Raw genomic sequence first — 20,766 nt, forward strand, 5'->3', positions numbered from 1 at the left:
AACTGTAAGTCACTTTAAGTGACATAAGTATGGATAATATATAATCATAAAATGTTTTTGTAACCGTAGGAGTTTGGTTGTCTACCTCTTTTTACCTGTAGAAACAGAGCTTCTATTACTACTTTGCAAAATGGAAAATGATCAAGTATTTGTTCCACATTCACCGGTCATGATAAGACTTGATTTTCATTGAGGTGTGTCTTCACTTCTGTGGGAAAACTTCTGTTATTCTATTGAAAAAATAACAACTGCAACTTAAGGTCATAAGTAGTGAACACTTTGGATTCAGTAACAATAATAGTAAATTTAAATAAATTGCAATAAATACAGTACATTGCACACTGCTGTACTTTGAGCAATATTTTTGATGCAAATGGTGACATGTATAAAGGAAGCTGTTAGTGTTGGTAACAGTTAAGAATGGAGGATTAAGTTTGTATGTTTAGATCAACAGGGACTGAAGAACATGTGGATACACAAAATGGAGACATTACTAACGTTCACAACAGTCCACATGTTTCGTTCTTAGTATATAGCTTTTGATGATGATTTTAATGCTTGTAAAGTGTCTTTGAGTATTTTGAAAAGCGCTCTATAAATAAAATGGATTTCTAGTATTATTATTATGTTTCATTTCATTTCAGTCATGAGAACAAGTTGACAAAGTGTCATGCTGACCTGGAATTGCACATATTTAACTTTTCTTTGTTTCTGTTGCCTGTCTCATTATGTCTCTGTTCTCTACGGAACAAAGTGTTCATCTGTCAGTCTGTCTTTACTTTAAAGAGGTCCTGTCAAAGAGCAGGTTTCAAAATGCTGCAGTGGGTGGAGCCAGGCTCAGACCTGGGGGTGGTCATGTCTGGAGGCGTGTCATGGGAGGAGTCAGCAACAGAGACTGACAGGATATAAGTAATCTGACAACACCACAGATCATCACACTGGAAGCTCCAGCTGGATGTCAAGAAGACTCTCACACAACTGAGCCAATCTACACAACTTCACCAGGTGAGGACAGACTGGGTCCACAGAGACAGAAACAGATGTACATTTAGAGTTTAACTGAACTCCAGTCTGTGTCAAACTATCAGTCTTTTTTGTCTCTCAACACTCAACACTCAATATACTTAACAGTGTAAATGAAGTATTGAAAGCTGTGTGCTCACTTTTCTCATCAGGTTGAAGAAATGGCCTCACATCTCAACAACGTTGCTGCCCTGGGTCGACCTTTCACCCTCGGAATGCTCTATGATGCTCGGAAAGATGTACTGATCCCAGGTAAGTCTGAGATTACATTATTGTTGGAATGCTGATTCAGCAGAATTCCAACTATTGTTATCTGAATCTTTATTAAACTCCTTCAACTTCTTATATTTCTTCCGTATGTTTTTTGGCACGCTTCTCCTCCATTTATTAAACTACAGAAACCGTTCAGATATCAGAATGTTCAGCTCTTTCAGGAGAGGGGTGCTATGACCTTTCATGTTTCTAACCTTTAAACCATTTGAATTATTAAGCTTTTTACAATTTTTCTTTGAATGAGATCTCTATGGAGAAAATCTTCATATCCGTAAACTTCTTAAACTTCTTAAACTTTGAAAGCTTTCTTCTTCCCTATACTTTAAGCTACAGACACGGTTCCAACTTTAAAATGTTGACAAAATGTTGAACTATTACGGTATTATTCATTATTTTGATATCTTTTACACTTTTTGAAATGTCACAATTTAACTTTTATGATTTTTTTCCATGTTTTTCTGACTTTATAATGGGTGTGTAATGCGCAGCTCAGAGTGTGTGATGTCATCACCAAAGTGAAGAGGAGCTTCAGAATCTTGTAAAAAAAAATATTTCTATTTCGCCACCATTTCCACAATTTTCACTCTTCAAGCATCATGTTTTGGTGAAAGTGTAGCTAATCTTGTCCTGGTCTAGACATATGACTGTGGAATCCAACAGATTTACACATTTGGCACAACAGCTTCAAAGTGAGAGGAAGTCCAACTATCTGCTCCATAGAGACCAATGTTAATTCTTACTCCAAGAACATCTTGCACAGACAACTGTACAACATTTCTAGATCACCACGAAAGCCACATTTTTTACACTACAGACACGATTTTCACATGAGCTGTTCATCAAGTGATCCTTCCTCTCCAGTTCTAATATCAGAGCAATAGGAGCTACGGTTATGGGGGTTTTGAGGATTTCTTTGACAGGTTCTTCACAGCTTTATCTCAATGTAAATTTGGTATGAGCTAATTAGTGCAGTTGATAAACACAGAGACACACACACACACACACAACTTGGAGATATTCAGGCAGAGATTGTTAGACCTCCTGATGTTGTAGATATATCTATGATGAGAGGTCTAGATGTGTTTTGTTTTGGTTCAATCAAATGGATTTGATTGGTGGACTGTGACGTAAGGTACAGTCCACCAAAAAGTATAAAATCAGACATTAGCACACAGGAATAAACGGTCTCCGCTGGTTGCTACTCCAACTACTACGTCTCTTCTCATCATTTCAGCCACAACATAATGGTGGTGTTTTTTCCACAACACTGTCTGCCTGTATGTCTGTCTCTCTCTCTTCGTCATTCTATGTCTCTCTCTCTTTCTGTCTCTCTTTCTGTGTCTCTCTCTTTCTGTGTTTCTGTCTCTCCCTCTCCCTCACTCACTTACTCCCTCTCCCACACTCACTCCGTCTCTCTCTCCATCATTCTCTGTCTCTCTCTCTCTTTCTGTGTCTGTGTCTCTTTCTGTGACCCTGTCTCTCGCTCTCTTTCTGTGTCTCTTTCTGTGACACTGTCACTCGCTCTCTTTCTGTGTCTGTGTCTCTTTCTGTGACTCTGTCTCTTGCTCTCTTTCTGTGTCTGTCTCTTTCTGTGACCCTGTCTCTCGCTCTCTTTCTGTGTCTGTGTCTCTTTCTGTGACCCTGTCTCTCGCTCTCTTTCTGTGTCTGTGTCTCTTTCTGTGACCCTGTCTCTCGCTCTCTTTCTGTGTCTCTTTCTGTGACCCTGTCTCTCGCTCTCTTTCTGTGTCTCTTTCTGTGACCCTGTCTCTCGCTCTCTTTCTGTGTCTCTTTCTGTGACCCTGTCTCTCACTGTCTTTCTGTGTCTCTTCTGTGACCCTGTCTCTCGCTCTCTTTCTGTGTCTCTTTCTGTGACCCTGTCTCTCGCTCTCTTTCTGTGACCCTGTCTCTCGCTCTCTTTCTGTGTCTCTTTCTGTGACCCTGTCTCTCGCTCTCTTTCTGTGTCTCTTTCTGTGACCCTGTCTCTTGCTCTCTTTCTGTGTCTCTTTCTGTGACCCTGTCTCTCGCTCTCTTTCTGTGTCTCTTTCTGTGACCCTGTCTATCGCTCTCTTTCTGTGTCTGTCTGTCTGTCTGTCTGTGCTCTCTCTCTCTCTCTCTCTCTCTCTCTCTCTCTCTCTCTCTCTCTCTCTCTCTCTCTTTCTCTCTCTCTCTCTCTCTCTCTCTCTACTTTTCCTTTGACAGTAAAATCGTTTAGCTTCCAGCTTTTCCTGCATTGTAATTCAGCTCTTAGCTTCTTTAGATAATACAGTTTAGCTTCCAGCTCTGCCAGTTAGACATTTCAACAAGAATGGTTTTCAGCAATGCAATTCAATGCTTTTGGCCTTCAACATTTTTCAGACAGGTGGTCTCCCATTTCTGTATTTTCAGCAATTTCTTTACGATTGATTCATTTCAGCATTCCAACGCATTCTCTGCAGGAAATGCATTTTCGAGTTAAAAATATTTCTCTATATGTCTGCCTTTTACAGCTTTGCTTAAAGGGACTTTGAAATCATTTCACTATTCAGTCCTCACCTTTTTAACATCCATACACACCACTAAAATAATAAGCAAATGCTTTTGTATTCCATAACGTAGTTGTGAACATTCATTAGTTAGCAATATTAGGGAAGCATGCCGTATTAGTAGCTGATACATTATCCTGTGATAAATAAGACAATTGAATTGTCGTTATTCTTGTAAAATGTGTAAAATTAGCAACCTATCTAAAAACTTGTCAAACTTTAATACTAGTAAATGCAATCACGATTTACTTGGCTTTCTAATTTTTGGAGAAAATAAACAAACTAATATTGGACCTCCTCCTTTCCCCTCTTCCTATTCTTCTTCTTTCTGTTTTAAAATGTTCACAAAATGATCCTCCTGCTTTATGTTTTCCAATTTCTAAAGGTTGGACATTGTGGGATGACAAAACTCTACAAGAGAAGATAACTGAAAGTGTTCAATCCAGCAGTCATTTTGAAATGACTGAATCTGACACCATTGAATCCAAGTCCTCTCTGCTGGATGTTGAAGCTTCTCTGAAGGCCAGTTTCCTCAGTGGACTGATCGAAATTGAAGGATCTGCCAAGTATCTGAATGATGAGAAGAAATTCAAGAATCAGAGCAGAGTGACGTGTCAGTACAAATCTACCACCCACTTCAAACAGTTGTCAATGATTGACCTTGTAACCTTAGACGCCAACCAAATGGAAGTTGTTAAGAAGAGCTCAGCAACACATGTAGTCACAGGCATCGTTTATGGGGCAAACTCTTTCTTTGTGTTTGACAGTCAGAAGTTAGACACCAGCAGCGTTCAAGACATCCAGGGCAACATGAAAGCTGTGATAAACAAGATCCCCACACTTAGTCTTGAGGCGCAAGCTAGCATCAAGCTGACTGATGAAGAAAAAGCCCTGACTAATAAATGCTCCTGCAAATTCTTCGGAGACTTCCTCCTTCCCTCCATCCCTGTAACATTTGAAGAGGCAGTGAAGACCTGTGGACAACTTCCACAGCTACTGGGAGAAAAGGGAGAGAATGCTGTCCCAATGAAGGTCTCGCTGATGCCACTGAAGAATTTGATTCCTGAAGCTGCTGAGCTGAAGAGTGGGATCAGCGTTGGACTGGTGGGGAAGATGCAGGATGCTCTTGAAGATTTGAGGGAAATACGAATGAGATGCAACGATTCTCTGGAAGATGGAGTGGTGGAGAGTTTTCCATATATTCATGAAGAGTTCAAAACTTTCCAAAAATTGTGTCACCTCTATGCATCTAACCTCCAGCAGACCATGGCAAAGAAACTCCCCTCCATCCGTGAAGGTAAAGAAGATGAGAGCTCATTAGAAGAATTCTTTGACGACAGAGACAAGTCACCATTCAGTCAAGAAAAGCTCAGCAAGTGGCTGGATGATAAAGAGAGAGAAATCAATGTCATCAGATCCTGTGTAGATACCATAGAGGGAGCAAAGATCGTCCGAAATCAGTCCGAGCTGGACAGAGAGGTTCTTGCTGGAGATGTAGATCATGCTCTGTGCTTTGTTTTCACCTCCATGAAGAGTGGTGATACCTACCTTGATGTGATGGCCACCTACTTGGACTCCACTAAAACAGTGAGTACTAATGAAGACCAGTGGTTCTTCTCAAATGAAGTTTTTATCACAATGAGAGAAAAAGCCAAAACTTCCCATGACCTTGCCAGAGCACATAAGAACAACAAGCGGGTCAGGTTCCTAATCACAGTCATTCCAAATGAGAAATACAAAGGAGCAACCATCTACCATTACAAGAAGGGCATTCTGGTCAGTGAAGATTTTTCAAAACCTGACCTTCCTTCTGAGATCAAAGACAGAAGAGATATGATCTGGTGTAAGTATATTCATGCTTTTGAGTCAAAAATACGCTCTACTAATCAATGTCCTCCAGAAACCTGTTTGACCATCAGAATTAATGAGTTTGTGTTGATCTCTCCATCAGATGCTTTTGATCTTACCCTGGACCCAAACACTGCACATAACAACCTCATTCTGTCTGATGGAAACAAGAAAGCAAGAAAAACATCAGGAAGTCAGGGTTATCCTAATCACACAGAGAGGTTTGATACACATCCTCAGGTGTTGTGCAGAGAGGCGTTATCTGGGCGCCATTACTGGGAGGTAGAGTGGGATCACAAATTATCAACTGAGAAATCTATTTATGCAGCTGTTACATACAAGAGAATTGACAGAAAAGGAGGCGGTTCAATGGCCAGTCTTGGATCAAGTATCATATCATGGGCTTATGGCCAATATTCAGCAAATAATAAACACACACTGGAGGCATTTCATAATGGTAAGGTGAACGAAACTGGTTTTCCCTCTGATGGCTGCCAAATACTTGGGGTGTATCTGGACTGGCCTGCTGGCACTCTGTCCTTCTACAAAGTCTCCTCTGACAGACTGAGGCACCTCTACACCTTTCAAACCACATTCACTGAGCCTGTGTACCCTGGCTTCTGGCTTAAAAGACACGAGAACTATGTCTACCTGCGTCCAGTTCAATAGGAGCAATGACAATGACTTGTTAGATCCTTGGTCTGTTAATAGAGAGATGGGTTTACAAGTAAAGTTTAAACAGTAAAGTAACATCCCATGTTAACTTGAACATGTTTCACAAATTCCAAAAATGTATTCAAAACCCAGAGAGAGCAGGAAAATACATGAACTTATAAAGTTACAACATATGTCATTTTCTGTTTATCATTTCTTTGTTGATTCGATGCACAAACTCCAACTGGTTTCTGCTTCACAGCTTCACAATCAGTTTCAACTTTCTTTTCAAATCACGTTTGAATCATTTTTATTTCTATTTGTATTCCTGATCATTATTGCTTTGTCAAAACAAATGTGTTGACATATACTTTCAAAGCTCATGTCAAAACTTGCATAACTTGTTGTAATGAATCTATTAAGGTGATTATGTTGGGACATAAGGGTTAGGGTTACACAATGGAAACTTCTGGGCGTATTGTGGTTTTCACACCTAACTGACATATATGAAACATGGCACCTGTGACCTATAGCCAAACAGGAAGTCCTGTTTTAAGGTGTTACCTTTTTATGCATATGGTTGATCCTCTTTTAACTTTCCATTGTCTATGATGAGTTACGATCTATTTTTATAATCGAGCTAAGAGTGTTTTATTTTCAGATATCAATAAACTCGTTACATGTAATCACATATTGTTTAGGGACAGTTCAATGATGATGAGCTTTAATGTGTGTTTTTCTATCATTTATCAAAATGTAATCATATGTGCTCATAATGTTGACTAAATGTTAAAGTTAATGAAATAAGTGAACTTTGAGTAAAACTCACTCTGACCTGATGATTGACAGTCAGCAGAGGAGAAAGGTTGTAAACTCAGAACCTCTAACTATTGTGATGTTAGGGAGACGTCCTGTCTCTGTCAGAAATGATAAGACTATGAAAAACTGTTTTGTCCAATGATTTAAGAATGATCTGTTGTCTACCTTATATGGACCCGGAGGATGCAGAAGCGCCAAGGAGAAGTGTATATATAGGAGGAGACAACAAGGGATTGAGGCTTCGATCTTTGAGAAACTTGGTTCTTTTTGAGCTTGGTACATCTGACATGTTGTATGATCTTTTACTTATTTTGTATTATTCACTCAATCTATTGTAAGCTTTTACCTTACTTATTGTAAAAAAACAAATAAAACTGGTTTGTATTTTGTACATTCCAACCAAAGTCCAGTGTTGCTCATCTCTGGTGGGGCCTTCATAGTCTCCTAAAGGTAAGAGAGCTCTTCTCTTGAGAGGCTGACAGTAGTGAATAAATGAAATCATATCATTAACCTGATACATGTCAGGAAGGTCAGGTTTTGAAAAATCTTCCCTGACCAGAATGCCCTTTTTTTAAATGGTAGATTGTAGATTTTTATAAGTTTGATATGAAAAGTAAATATCAACACCAGCATTGATGTGTTTTTTTATTGAATAATACATCTTGCCAAACATTGTGCAGCGAGGACAGTCTGACTCATGACAGTTATGTAGAAATATTCCTTTCATAAAAAAATTACATTAAAATGTTCTATTATTGGAACAACACATTTACAGGATTGCACGGCCCTAGTGAACATATATGGGTACTACCAACTAGTCCACAACTTAAACCACTACTCAGTGTGGTGGCCAGTAGTCAGCTGAGGACAACAGGAATATAGAAAGCATAATGAGATTTACACTTTGTGAAACGGAAGTCTTTGGACAGAAATGAAGACATCTAAATATGACTTTAAGACCTTTCACTGACCTGAGTGATTCTGTAGAGCGAATACTCGATTAGTGTCCAGTACCGAAGATCTTTGCTCTCAGATTCAGTCTTTGTCTCCGCTCAGTGGACTCTTAAACTGTCTCCGCTCTTATCAGCGGACTTTTAGCTTGTGCTCTTTTAAGAGACTCTCTTCACGCTCTTAGTCTACGCTCTCTACAGAGACATATTAGTCAATGCCTTTTGGGAAAGATTAGAACATATCAGTCATAAGCCTTTTGGGACATGATTATAGTACACTCATATGCCTTTTGGAACATATGAGTATATGTTAGTTAAAGCCTTTTGGGACAATTTAGTACAATCAAAGCCTTTTTGGAAATATTAGTCAATGCCTTTTGGGGACAGATTAGTACACTCATAAGCCTTTTGGGACATGATTATAGAAGGTGAGTGTGTATTCTTCCTATAAAACTTGAGACTTGTGATAGACATTAATTAAAACGATACAAAATGAAACAAACAAGGCTGTTCACAGTGGTGAAGTCCAGCCACAGGTGCTACCTGCCTCAGAGTAGTTAAATCGTCTATTCGCTCGGCGAAGTGAACCTACGTTAACCGGACCCCTTTTCAAAAATCCTCCTTGAAATCGTTGCCCAACATTGGGGAACCTAGGGGGCGGGAGGCGGCATTTATCCTGGTGTAACTAGATGGTCTACTAAAGACGAGAAGCCTGAAACAGACCGGCCGGGGCTCTCGTGTCATACTTGATATCTGATATATAGAAAAAAGACCACCGGGGATATCTGCTGAAGAGAGAAAACGCAACACCATGGACAGATGTTTACATGGTAACAGTTAATGCAGCCAGCCACAGATGTTGCTGTGATTAGAACCGAGCTACTGGATACTAGTTTTAGATCTAGCTACTGTTTCATCAGTTCATCATGCATGTAACATGTCTGCTTTGTGGTATTTAGCCCCCTCATGTATTCATATAAAAATAGCAAAAACAAGACAATAGTCGGCAGAGTAACATGCGTATCGTTTAGCGGTTGTTTCAGAACCATGGACAGCGCTCTTTGCTATGTGTATGCGCTGTGTTTTACTGAAATGGGGTGATCCGAACATTCCAAGAACTCCTGAGCTTTTTAAAGTCCAAACGTCACAACAATGAACAATAATCTGAGTCTCCACAGACCTGGAGACAATGGGATGCTCTACAGCAGGGTGTGATTTAAGTGTCGGGGATGAGTTTGCTGATGTTTTTTCACACCCAAGTGAAAGGAAACGACTCCTCCGAGGAGGTTTTGATGAATAAATGAAGTGTTTGTTTGAGAATAAGTCATTCCCAGATTCGTAGCAAAGCAAAGGACCTAACTTGGCTCACAGGCCATCTTGGTCGAGAGGCATTAAATTAAAAGACAAAAGAGGGGGAGGAAAGAAAGTGAATAAACAAAGTGAACAAAGACAAAGCAAACAAAGGAATAAACAACCAAATAGCCGCTATCGCTAGTCACTTAATGTGATTTTTGCCTACAAATAACTTGAAATGTCCCGAAGCTGTAGAGAGAGCCGTGATTTAGCGCCGGCCGGGAACCCGATCCATCATGGAGGAGAGGAGAGGAGCAGAAATAGCTGTCTGGAGCCGTGAATAAAGAGTCAACGATATGAGAAGCCGGGCGAGACCGTCGAGGAAGGCTTCTCCTCGACTCAGGTGAGAAATCTTTTGTGCGCTTCTTCGATCTCTTTCTCACTGCTGTGTGCCTCCCAGACTGTCCATCTATTGTCCTCCTGGGCTCTCTTTCACAGTCTTATCGTTGAATTCACTCGCCCGCCTGCTTCTCTCCTTCACTGTGTGCTTCTATATCAATGTCAGAAGAAGTGTTTCAGGGAAGGCTGCCTGTACAAGATGTCCTGAGTGATTCGAGCAGAATCACAAAAAAATGTGCCAGATTTCAGAGCAAAAAAAGAAATAGAGAAAACCTTCAAAAGATTAACAATGGTCTTAAATATCAATTTTTTTAAGCAGCAATGAATAGATTTGTCAGCATGAAGTACAATAAACCATTCATAAGCACTTTCTCTGCCTGGTTTCTTCTCATGTGAGAAACAAGCAGCTGAACATTGTGTCTATATTACCGTCTAATAATGTGGTTTAAGTTGTTTGTCGTCACGTTATCACTGTGCTCACATTACCCAAATAACCATCCATCTCAGCAACATATTACATTTCAGCATTTTGTTACAGACAGATTCCCCCCCCCCCCCCCAAGGTAATAAAACTCACTTTTAATATTGAAAATAAGTTGCACTCGCTTTTATGCCAGACATTTATTGAATACACTTTCTTGTCTCAATTTTTAATTTTGCTTTGATGGAGGGAATAAGATGAAGTTATTCACTGGAAAGAATCCTCCTTCCTCACGTCCACGATGCCCCGTTGAAAAGGAAAGGGGAAAATGGAGACGTGTTATTGCACAGACACACTCCCCTCCCTGCCTACTTACAACCATCTAGCATACTGTCATGAGTGTAGAACTCAATTCATTTCATCATGCATGCTGCTGCAGCGAGATAAGGAGAGAGAAGAGCACATCCTGGTGTTGGAGCATAAAACTAAATGTTACAGTCTTGATTACGCTGTCGGTCGTCTCCAATGAATGTTGGATTCATAATTTACTATAAAAGTAAAATTAAAATGAGCACAAAAGACGGAGTTCATACATTTACAATCCAGAGGATCAAGCAGAAGCCACAGCTGTGTGTGTGTTCCCCCTGACAGAAGTGCCACGAGGCTGCAGGTGCTTGAACCAACATGTACGAGCAACGCAAAAGAGAATTCAGAGAACGGTAATTGGTCATCAGTCGCGTTGGAGAGATCCAGGCGGAGCTGAGCTGGATACAAATGTGCCAACAGCACAAATACATTGTGACCAAAGGCTGCAGACATGTGTTCCAATAATCTGAACAAGTTTGCAAATGGAGGAGAAAAGTTTTGGGGGGTTTTTTGACACCAGAATTCCCGTTTCAAAAGTTCATGGCAGATGATTCTGAGAAATGATTATCATCAACAAACGGAACGGGAGGACGGAGCAGCAAGTACTCAAAGCAGCAATTTGTGTTCTTCTAAAATGACGTGCAGGCAACCGGTCCTGCAGCTGGACTGTTCAGAAGCTCTCTGTTTTTCCAAAACAACAGACATTGATTTTGCTTTAATAAAAGTCAACGGTGACATGAAACATATTCTAGAAACCAAAAATCACCACCTTTCCCGGAACCTTAACCATCACATTCTTGTAACCTAAACCCAATCACAGGTCCAGTGTCGTCCTGTTCCACCTACAGATTATATATGAAATATATATCGTTGCAGACACCGACGCACCAGATCAACCTCGTGATCAGAATCTACAATATAGAAATAAATAAAGACAATTACTTTACAAATGCTCAAGATGTTGCATTAAAAGCTACTCAGCATAGAGAAATAACACGTTTCTGCTCGGCTCTTAGTCTGCCAAAATAAAGTCCTCTTTAAATCCCGGCGGTCTCTCAACAACAACAACAACAACAACAACAACAACAACAACAACCTCTATTGTTGAACTCTGCAGTGTAACTCCAGTCCCATGTGAACCGGGCTTTAGTTTCAGCCTCTGGCTCGACTCAGTGAGCAACCTCAGATCATATTCGTACAATTCCTCAGGCATCGGCTCGACCCGGACGGCTCTGCCTTTGAAAACACCCCTGTGGCTGGAGATGCAAAGAAAGAGAGAGAGAGATCCACCAGTCTGGACGCAGAGACTCAAATGTCCTCCTGTCTTATACTGAGCATGCTGATGCAAGTGTGTTGGGAAAGAAATATGTATTTAAAAATAGGCTCAACCATCACTATGTAACATGTTCTTTGGCCTAGTGTCAAATAAAACAATATTATATTATGACTAGGTGTCAAGAGGATATTGGTAACAAACTCGGATCGCATCACTCTAGAAGTTCATGGTCAACGATGACTAATTTATTCAAATGTCGTTGTTCAACAAGTAAACAAGTTTTGGGGTAAAATAAGTATGTTTGTTGGGCAACTTCAGTTCAGAAATTAAGTAGCCTATGTGACTTATTAAAGTACATTATGTCACGTATCTTAAAATAATCTACCGCACCGTCGAAAAGAGAGCCGAGCCGCAAGGCAGAGCTCTCTATCTACCGGCCGATCTTGGTTCCTACCCTCACCTGTGGTCATGTGGAGCGGGTCACAACCGAAAGAGTTAGATCGCGGGTACAAGCGGCCCATATGGGTTTCCTCAGGAGGGTGGCTGGCGTCTCCCTCAGAGATAGGGTGAGAAGTTCGGTCATCCGTGAGGGACTCGGAGTAGAGCCGCTGCTCCTTTGCGTGGAAAGAAGCCAGTCGAGATGGTTCAGCATCGGGTGAGGATGCCACCTGGGCTCCTCGCTAGGGAGGTGTTCCAGGCACGACCGGCTGGGAGGAGACCCAGAGGGAGGCCCAAGACCAGGTGGAGGGAATATTTCTCCAAACTGGGCCTGGGAGCACCTCGGGATCCCCCCAGTCAGAGCTGGATGATGTGGCACTGGGAAAGGGAAGTTTGGGGTCCACCTGCTGGAGCTGTTGCCCCCGCGACCCGATCCCGGATAAGCGGTTGAAGATGAGATGAGATCTTAAAATAAGTCAACGGTGACTTTTGGTTTCACACAGGACACTAACAGAGGCCTCCTGGGTGAAAGTCCTGTGAATGACTCATCCATTCAAACCGTCCTCCTCCCTATGTGGACTCGGTCTCTACACACCTGACTTCCTCTTCTGCTCTCAGCTTCTAATATTGCCACGGATGGGTTACATTGTGCGAGACTCTCAAATATCTCCAGACGGACGGACGGAAGATAACCCGAAAAACACAACGCTCCGGCCACAGCTGACGCCGGTGCAGAGGGAGATGAAATGAGGCGTTGAGAGAGCGAGGTGTGCATCGTGGAGGAAGGGGACAATATTTGAATGAGAGGCTGGAAAGAGTTTAATGTTCTGAAGTTCAGTCGGGCTCAAAGCCTCGGGGTAAGAGTCGGCTCAGTCGATGAAAAGCCGACAGCAGGTCAATATAATTCATTATCAAGTGTACTGAACCAAACGTGTGCAACATGAGTAGAGAACATAGCAGAGTGCACAATCTGGATCTGCCAACATTTTCAACATCACCCTCTCCTTCGAAACACGGTCAATCAAATTACCAGAACTGGATTTTTTTTTTAAGCTTGTCTCCGCCCATCTCTCTCCTTCTCTGCTGCCAAACCGTTGATCCAGGTCTTCCTGCAGCCTCCGTTCCTCTGAGGAACTGACCTTCAAACCACCGTTTGGAGGCAGGTTGGAAACGCTTTGGCCCGACTCTGGAGATGGTCCTTCTCAAGCGGGATTGGGCAGAACGGGATTGGGCAATGGAAGGACAAATCAGCACGGTATGGTTTGAACGTCCCAAAACTTGAAACTGCTCCACTGTGTTCTATCCCTGTGTTCTGACACTGCTAAACTCAGAACAGAAGAAAAAAGTTCTAGTCTGCTCCAATCCTCGTGTTTCGGCAGCTCAAAGCCAAGAGTTGAAGAAAGTCTCAACCAGGCATCCGACTCCAGTCACCTGGTTGAGACTTCCTCCCCGTCTGCATCGTGATCCAAGGAAATCTGGGAATCCCTCCGTTACACCAGGTCCAACGCTGTAGCAGGGCGGGGCTACCTTGTGATTGACAGTCTGAGAGCGGTCCGTATTTTAATACGTCTTCAACCCCTTTCACAGTGTGATTTTGGTCGTGTCACGTCTGGTTGCACAAAAACAAGATGGCAACGGCCAAAATGCCACACTCACTCACAACCCCCCCCAGTCCACAAACCAATGGGACGCCATCACTGTGACCAGGACGTGCTTTTCACAGTACATTAGGACTGAAACAGAATGCAGGTTGTTTGAATTTAAGGTTTCAGTCTCATGTCCCCCCACAGAGGACTACAATGAATGTCTGGGTCTTAGAGCTATAATGTGGCCTTTCTCCCTGAAGGGGGATGTAAGGCCTCGTGAACCTCGCATCGACATTCGTTTCTCGTTTCTCTTGGATACAGATTAATCTCCGATCGTCACCATTAACAGACACTAGACTGCAGGTTCTAGTCCTTCTTTTCTTCACCGTCTTTGCAGAGCGTTGGTTGAACATTTAAATGTGAAGTTCATCAAATGAATTGAACCCTAACAGCGACGACAGGTCACCAAAGCCGGGCGCCGTCCAACCCAAGCATCAACCGAGGGCTCGTAGACCCAGACCCAGACCCAGACCCAGACGCGTCATGGTGTATGAAGAGGGTCCCATATCAAAGTCGTGCGCATGAATTCAGACCTCATGAATACAGATAGACGTATTTTGTATTTAATATTTAATTTCAAGTGATTCAATTTCTCAATAAAGTTCCAACCTTATGGCCATTATCTGGCTCAGAAACAGCTCTATTTTCATTTGCATAATTCTTATTGCTTTGTAAACTCAGCGCAGCGATGTGTCACTTTAAATTTGAAGTTTTCAATGTTTGACAAAAGACCATAGAGGGTTTAATCGAGTAAGAAAAAAACTTTACCGTAGAAGAAAACAAACCCCAGTGAGTCCCAACTGTAACGCTTTTACGCAACTTACACCGCATTAAAATGATCCTTCTACATCACACACACACACACACACACACACACACACACACACACACACACACGCATCACTGCTTCTACAGCAGCAGCAGTGTGTGGTGATCTTAAAGGTGCACGGTGAAACACTTCTCAAAAGATTAGAAGAATTAGTCTGCAAACAAACACTGGCTGCAGTGCTTAGAGATTAACACACACACACACACACACACACACACACACACACCATGTGAGTCTCTCTAAGAAATTACAACAGCTCAGTGTGCCGGGCGGTCAGGCAGGCCGGTATTGATAACACTGCAGCTCCTCTTATCGCCTCGTTCTTCATCTCAACACTAGAGCCGTGTGACACGCCTTCCTCTCCTCCTCTACCTCGGAGGTAGAGGAGGAGAGGAAGGCGTGGAGGTAGAGGAGGTAGAGGAGGAGCGCTGAGCGCCGCGGCTTAAAATGCAGACATTGAAAAGAGCTCGGGAGAGTTGAGACAGAGTTCCCTGTAGACCAGAAACAGGAAGCAGACTCCAGTGTGCGGCGGTGGAGCGGCTCAGACCTGTGTAGATGCTTTAATAAGAGCGAGGAGGAAAATGAAGTTTCCCTCCGACAACGTGGGAGAAAGTGTGTTCTCTCATAATAACTCACTTGTCAGGAGTTCATATCATATCAGATAAGATGTTCATGCTGTTGATAGAATCATTTCTACGCTTTTACCAATATTATTACTCGTTGATATGAAGTCTATTGATTTACATGTGGAGGAAGGAAAAGTAGAAATAACTCTTTAGATTTAAATATAAAGAGCAAACTGACGTAGTTCATCACACCGTTCTCCACTGCCATTCTGCACAAAAGCACCACCTGATGGTTCACACAGAAGACGGAGTCTACAGTATGTTCCTGTCATGATTTTAGCCCTGGGCCTGACCAGAGGACACGTCCTACAGCTCCTCACTGTTTTACTGTAACTCCCTCCAGCTCCTCCCATCTTTCTACTGCTCTCTCTCTCTCTCTCTCTCTGTGTCTGTCTGTCTCTGTCTCTCTCTCTCTCTGTCTCTCTCCCTCAGTCTCTCTCTGTCTCTCCCTCCTCCCTCCCCTGTCTCTCCCTCCTCCCTCCTCCCTCCTCCCTCCGCCTCATTCCTCTCTCTCTCTCTCTCTCTCTCTCTCTCTCTCTCTCTCTCTCTCTCTCTCTCTCTCTCTCTCTCTGTGGTCCTCACAGACATGGACAGTATTGTCGTGGACAGAGGGCTGCGTTGTATCAGCAGCCGTCCTCGTGGACACACACACCATTAGTCTCTACAGTACAACTGATGAAGTACCAAAGAAACTCTCGGCAAAGTTCTGCTGCATTCATGTTGGACAGGAAAGAGAGTCTCCAGTGTTTAAAGTCCCAAAAAAATCCTAACCAACCAAATGTAATGTGGTTTAAATAGTTAAACAGATCAGTAACATTTAAGAATTTAAGTTCCCTCTGGCTGCAGTTACATAATGTATATGTTCAGGGCTTTTATTGTGAAAGGTCAGACCAGATTACAGTATGTTTTGAATCTCTTCGTTCTGCACAACCCGGTCGGTCGATGCCTTTATTCACGGTGCAAAAAAGTATTTCTCTGATCTGTCTGTCTGTCTGTCTGTCTGTCTGTCTGTCTGTCTGTGTGTGTGTGTGTGTGTGTGTGTGTGTGTGTGTGTGTGTGTGTGTGTGTGTGTGTGTGTGTTACCATGTAGCTCTTCTCAATGACATGTTGTTCAGGCTTTCATGCCGTCCTACGGATACAAACACAGCCTGATTACAGAGCACTGATACGGTCTGAGGTGTTGTTGGAGCATCAAGATCTCTACGCCGCCGCGCTGAACCTCCAGATGAAAGAGAGGATGAGAAGGAGAGGAAGGAGGGCGGTTCACCACGAGGAACGCGTGTATTCAAGTTTAAAAAAAAAAAAAGGTATTAGAAGTAAAATCTGTTTGATATAGAAGTATTTTCACAGAGCAGGTATCGAACCGCTTCCATTCATCTGCTGATTGTTCATCTGGATGAATGGCGACACACTCAGCAGGTAGAACGTATCGTTCCACCTGATGAAGTGATGAGGGTCTGGAGGAGGACAACAGCAGTGACTCCATCGCGCTCACAATAACACTTCAAACAACCAAGCGTCTACCATAAACTGCTCCGATATTATTATTAGAACACTTAATCTGAAATCCTGTCAGAGTGAAACAGAAACACCAGTAATCATCAGCAAAGCATCGATCATAGAGCCTCATTAAACTCTCCAGAAACAGGCAATAACTACACTAATACATAAAGATATTTATAAGCATCACTGCTGCATTGACATCCAGAGGTCTTTATGAATGTTGGATATTTAAACATCCCAACAAGAACTTTGTTTAGTGACTAAACTGTAAAACTCTCTGGGGACTATTTCTTTGGTGGAAAGTAGTTCCACTGAAAACTGTTGACAGTGAGGTTTGTGGCTAATCCAGGGACGCTGGTACCATTTAATCTATAACTTATATATATATATATATATATATATATATATATATATATATATATGTTGTACGTTTAAAAGTTTGTTAAGACTCAGATCACTGATGGATGTCATCATCCTAAATCCTCCTGAGAGGAAATACAAGCAGAGGGATCAGAGGAGGACGGGAGACTGAAGCAGGAGGTCAGACCAACCATCACATCCAGTGGACCGTCCCACGTGAACAGACACACAGACACACACACACACACACACACACACAAACAGCATACTCAAGTGGTGCTTCAGCATCCAGGAGAAGAGATGGAGCTGGTGCAATGTGGACCAACAACAGCGACAGCAACAGCAACACAGCAACGCATCGAGCAGTTGCTCAAACCAGACCACCTCCCACACTGAACTCTAAATAATAGAGTTTAAGAGTACAGTGTCACACTCTAAGTCTAGTCTAAATGTCCAGTTTAATGAAGACAGAGAGCATGTCCAGCCTGACCAAACACTCCACTGGAAGTCATGGAGGAACAGTCAGCACTCTATTGTGACCTTTGCTTCCAGTGAAAGGACTCTGTCCTCACATGTCTCTACATGCTGGGATGTGAGAGTCAGAGATGTCTCACTCCTCTGGAAATAGGACGCCTGAAAAGTGTCCCCCACAGAGAAGAAGTCTGTTTCCTCCGTGTCTTTGTTCTTTTCTCAAAGCCTCCTCCCTCACCCTCTCTCTCCCTCACCCTCTCTCTCTCCCTAACCCTCTCTCTCTCACACCCTCTCTCTTTCCCTCACCCTCTCTCTCTCTCTCTCTCTCTCACCCTCTCTCTCCCTCACATCAGCCCCTCCATCAAACACCAACCCGACCTCAAAGAGAAGGATGCTCTTTCTGCGTGACAGTGAACCCTGTGAGGGTCTGTCTTTTATCTTCTGGACCCGAGGTCCACCACCGCCGGGTCCACACGCGTTCATCCAAACATTCATCCACTCATAAAGTGCACTCATCTGTAACCAATATAATGACGTCATAGCTGCTCAAACTGCAGCTCCTCCTACAAAGTCATCTCAGCTGTTTGTACGAACTCCAAACACAACATGTGACAAAGCTACGTCTAATACCAAGAACCACGATCCACACAGCGCCCCCTAGGCAGACCCACTCGACACATTTATGACAATAACTCTTTGAAAATTCATTCCATGCTAACAGCCGTTAGCTCAAAAGATCGGTAGCAACCAGACGGTCGCAGCCATATTCATCACATCCTGTTACGACACAGCCTCGCAGAGTTACGTACAAAACAAAGCCATCATCATAATCTGCATTATCGATCACATCATAAAGCAGCTCCTTACTTTGAGATGTTCTGCAGCAGAAGATGAATGAATCCGTTCATGTTTACTGTCTATGTTCGCAGTAGGCGGTCCTCTGTTTGAGTGACAGGTCCCGGGTCATCGTGAGCTGCTAGCGGAAGGGGCGGGGTTAAACGTCTCAGCAAATCAGATTTTAGAAGTTTGACGATTCTGTCAATCAAAGTCACGTTAGGTTGTCTCAACAGAGCAGGATGTGACGTGCTATGGAAGGTTCATTGGGTCAAATCGGCCCTTCACACAGACTGTAAGGCTCTGGAGGTTAAAAAAACTGGAATTCAGACGATAAACTCCCATGGATGACAAACATGAACGGTCTCAGAGAGGATCCAGGCTCTCAACATGATGCCAAACTGCTGCATATGGACAGATTGAACACTATTAGTGATAAAAGAAGTGAAATATATAATTATATACTATATCAAATTACAATGAAACAGCTGGAACAAGATTACATTTTGGTTGACCTCGCCTGACCTGTCTGTACTGAAACCTCTCTAACTCTTGAATGCTTCACTTTATCAAAGTAAAAATGAATAAATAAAGATCCACCGTTGAGCCAGCTCTGCTTTTTCACACTGAAGTGAAGAAGTTTTGTTGCATAAACCTAATTAAGTATTTCACCATCTTTTATTAAGCATAACTAAGTTGTTTCCTGTGAATACGGAAGTTTATTTTGAAAGACTGCATGCATGTAACGAGTTCTGACACCTCCTATTGGTCGGGTTTGATTTTGTGCCCGGCCAGTTATTTGGCTTTGTGCTGTCCGATTGCCCTGAAGACGACGAATTAGACCCAGTGTGTGTGTGTGTGTGTGTGTGTGTGTGTGTGTGTGTGTGTGTGTGTGTGTGTGTGTGTGTGTGTTGTTGTGTTGGTGGTGATCCATTTTGCATCTGAAGGATGACAGATGAAGAAAGAAGAAGAAGACTCTTCTCTCCATCTCTGAAGTTGTATTTCAGCGTCTTCAGCATGGAGCTCACTGCTCCGTCTCCTGTCGGTTCAGATCTGTGTTCGTTCATAAACCTCCAGCCAACCATCTCTCTGAATCCCACACTGCAGCAGACCGTCCCGTGCACATGCTTCCCGCCAATTATTTTATTGAATTAAATTCCGTTCGGAGCTTCTTTCACCCGAATCCCCACGCCGAGACAACTAGCTTCTGTATTTCTGCAGACTGAAGCTCTGAAAATGATCAAATCTAAAAAGTTTATGCTAATCTGATAGACAGAAGTCATACAATACTATTTTAAATTCTCGTCTGTAATGGCCGCTGTCTCATCCGTGCAGCACACACTGGTTCATCTCAGGCTTCCTGCTGGTCCTCCATCTAACGTCTGAGTCTGCGGGTGAAGAGAGAAACAGCAGTTTGTGCTTTTAGTTTCAGTTTTAGTCCGACTGAGCTTTTGATCGTCTGAATGCGTGGCTGCTGTTGATCGCTCTTGTGTGCAGCTCGCCGGCACACAGGTGATGGAGTAGACGTTGCCAAGCAACAGCGAGAGGGCCTCTCACTGCAAAAAAAAAAGCTCTCAGGTGACTAAAACTACAACTCTCTGCGACTGAGTTCAAGTGTTAAAAAAACACTAAAAACTCAAACCTGACGCCGACTGTGGATGGATGGTCGGTTCTTGGCGGACGACATCTCTGCAGCCCGGTAGCCGGTACGCCGGGTCAGCGTGTCTTCGTCTCACCTGATGAGACTCTGGACCGCAGAGATGAAGGATCGGATCAATGAGAACCAAAGTTCCATCCGATCCCACCGCCACCGTCTCCTCCTCCCCCGTCTCCCTGCTGCTCTGCCTGATCAGGCCTGACAACAGCGCTCACTATTCGTTAGGGGAAGTCGGCGGAGGACCTGGAAGCCTCGGGGCACAGGTGGAGATGCAAAGGACATCCAGGACTTCAACAAGGGCCAGGAGACACGCACACGTTGACTGGATGGAAATTAAGTCTTAAGAAGTTCAGACGATGTGAGCGCTAGTTCAGCGCAGAGGAAGAGCTGAGCGCCACGAGTGAAGGTCGAGGAAGTCTTTGAATGCAGAGAACTGAACGGGAAGGACGTAGAAGGTAACCGAGGAGGAACATTTGAACTAAATATACGTTTGTTAAAGGAATACTTTACCCACAAAATGATGCTGTTCATCAGTTACTCGCCTTGAATTCTTGAAGA

General features: G+C 43.0%; 1 protein-coding gene across 1 annotated transcript; it reads left to right on the forward strand.

Moving 5' to 3' along the window:
- The first annotated feature begins 975 nt into the window (after positions 1–975).
- On the forward strand, positions 976–6,335 carry LOC137886690 (stonustoxin subunit beta-like). Its single transcript, XM_068729249.1, has 4 exons — positions 976–1,005; positions 1,176–1,275; positions 4,204–5,661; positions 5,770–6,335. The coding sequence occupies exons 2-4, from the start codon at positions 1,185–1,187 to the stop codon at positions 6,333–6,335; spliced, it is 2,115 nt and encodes a 704-aa protein (XP_068585350.1). The 5' UTR covers positions 976–1,005; positions 1,176–1,184.
- The last annotated feature ends 14,431 nt before the right edge of the window (positions 6,336–20,766 follow it).

The sequence above is a fragment of the Cebidichthys violaceus genome, unplaced genomic scaffold (assembly GCF_023349555.1).
Source record: "Cebidichthys violaceus isolate CVI_PGR_0920_01 unplaced genomic scaffold, fCebVio1.0.p SCAF_45, whole genome shotgun sequence".
Taxonomy (NCBI): Eukaryota; Metazoa; Chordata; class Actinopteri; order Perciformes; family Stichaeidae; genus Cebidichthys; species Cebidichthys violaceus.

Coding starts and splice junctions, on each gene's coding strand:
- LOC137886690 (XM_068729249.1), top strand. CDS start 1,185: ATGGCCTCACATCTCAACAACGTTGCTGCCCTGGGTCGACCTTTCACC. Junction 1,276..4,203: donor GAAAGATGTACTGATCCCAG/GTAAGTCTGAGA, acceptor CAATTTCTAAAG/GTTGGACATTGTGGGATGAC. Junction 5,662..5,769: donor CAGAAGAGATATGATCTGGT/GTAAGTATATTC, acceptor TCTCTCCATCAG/ATGCTTTTGATCTTACCCTG.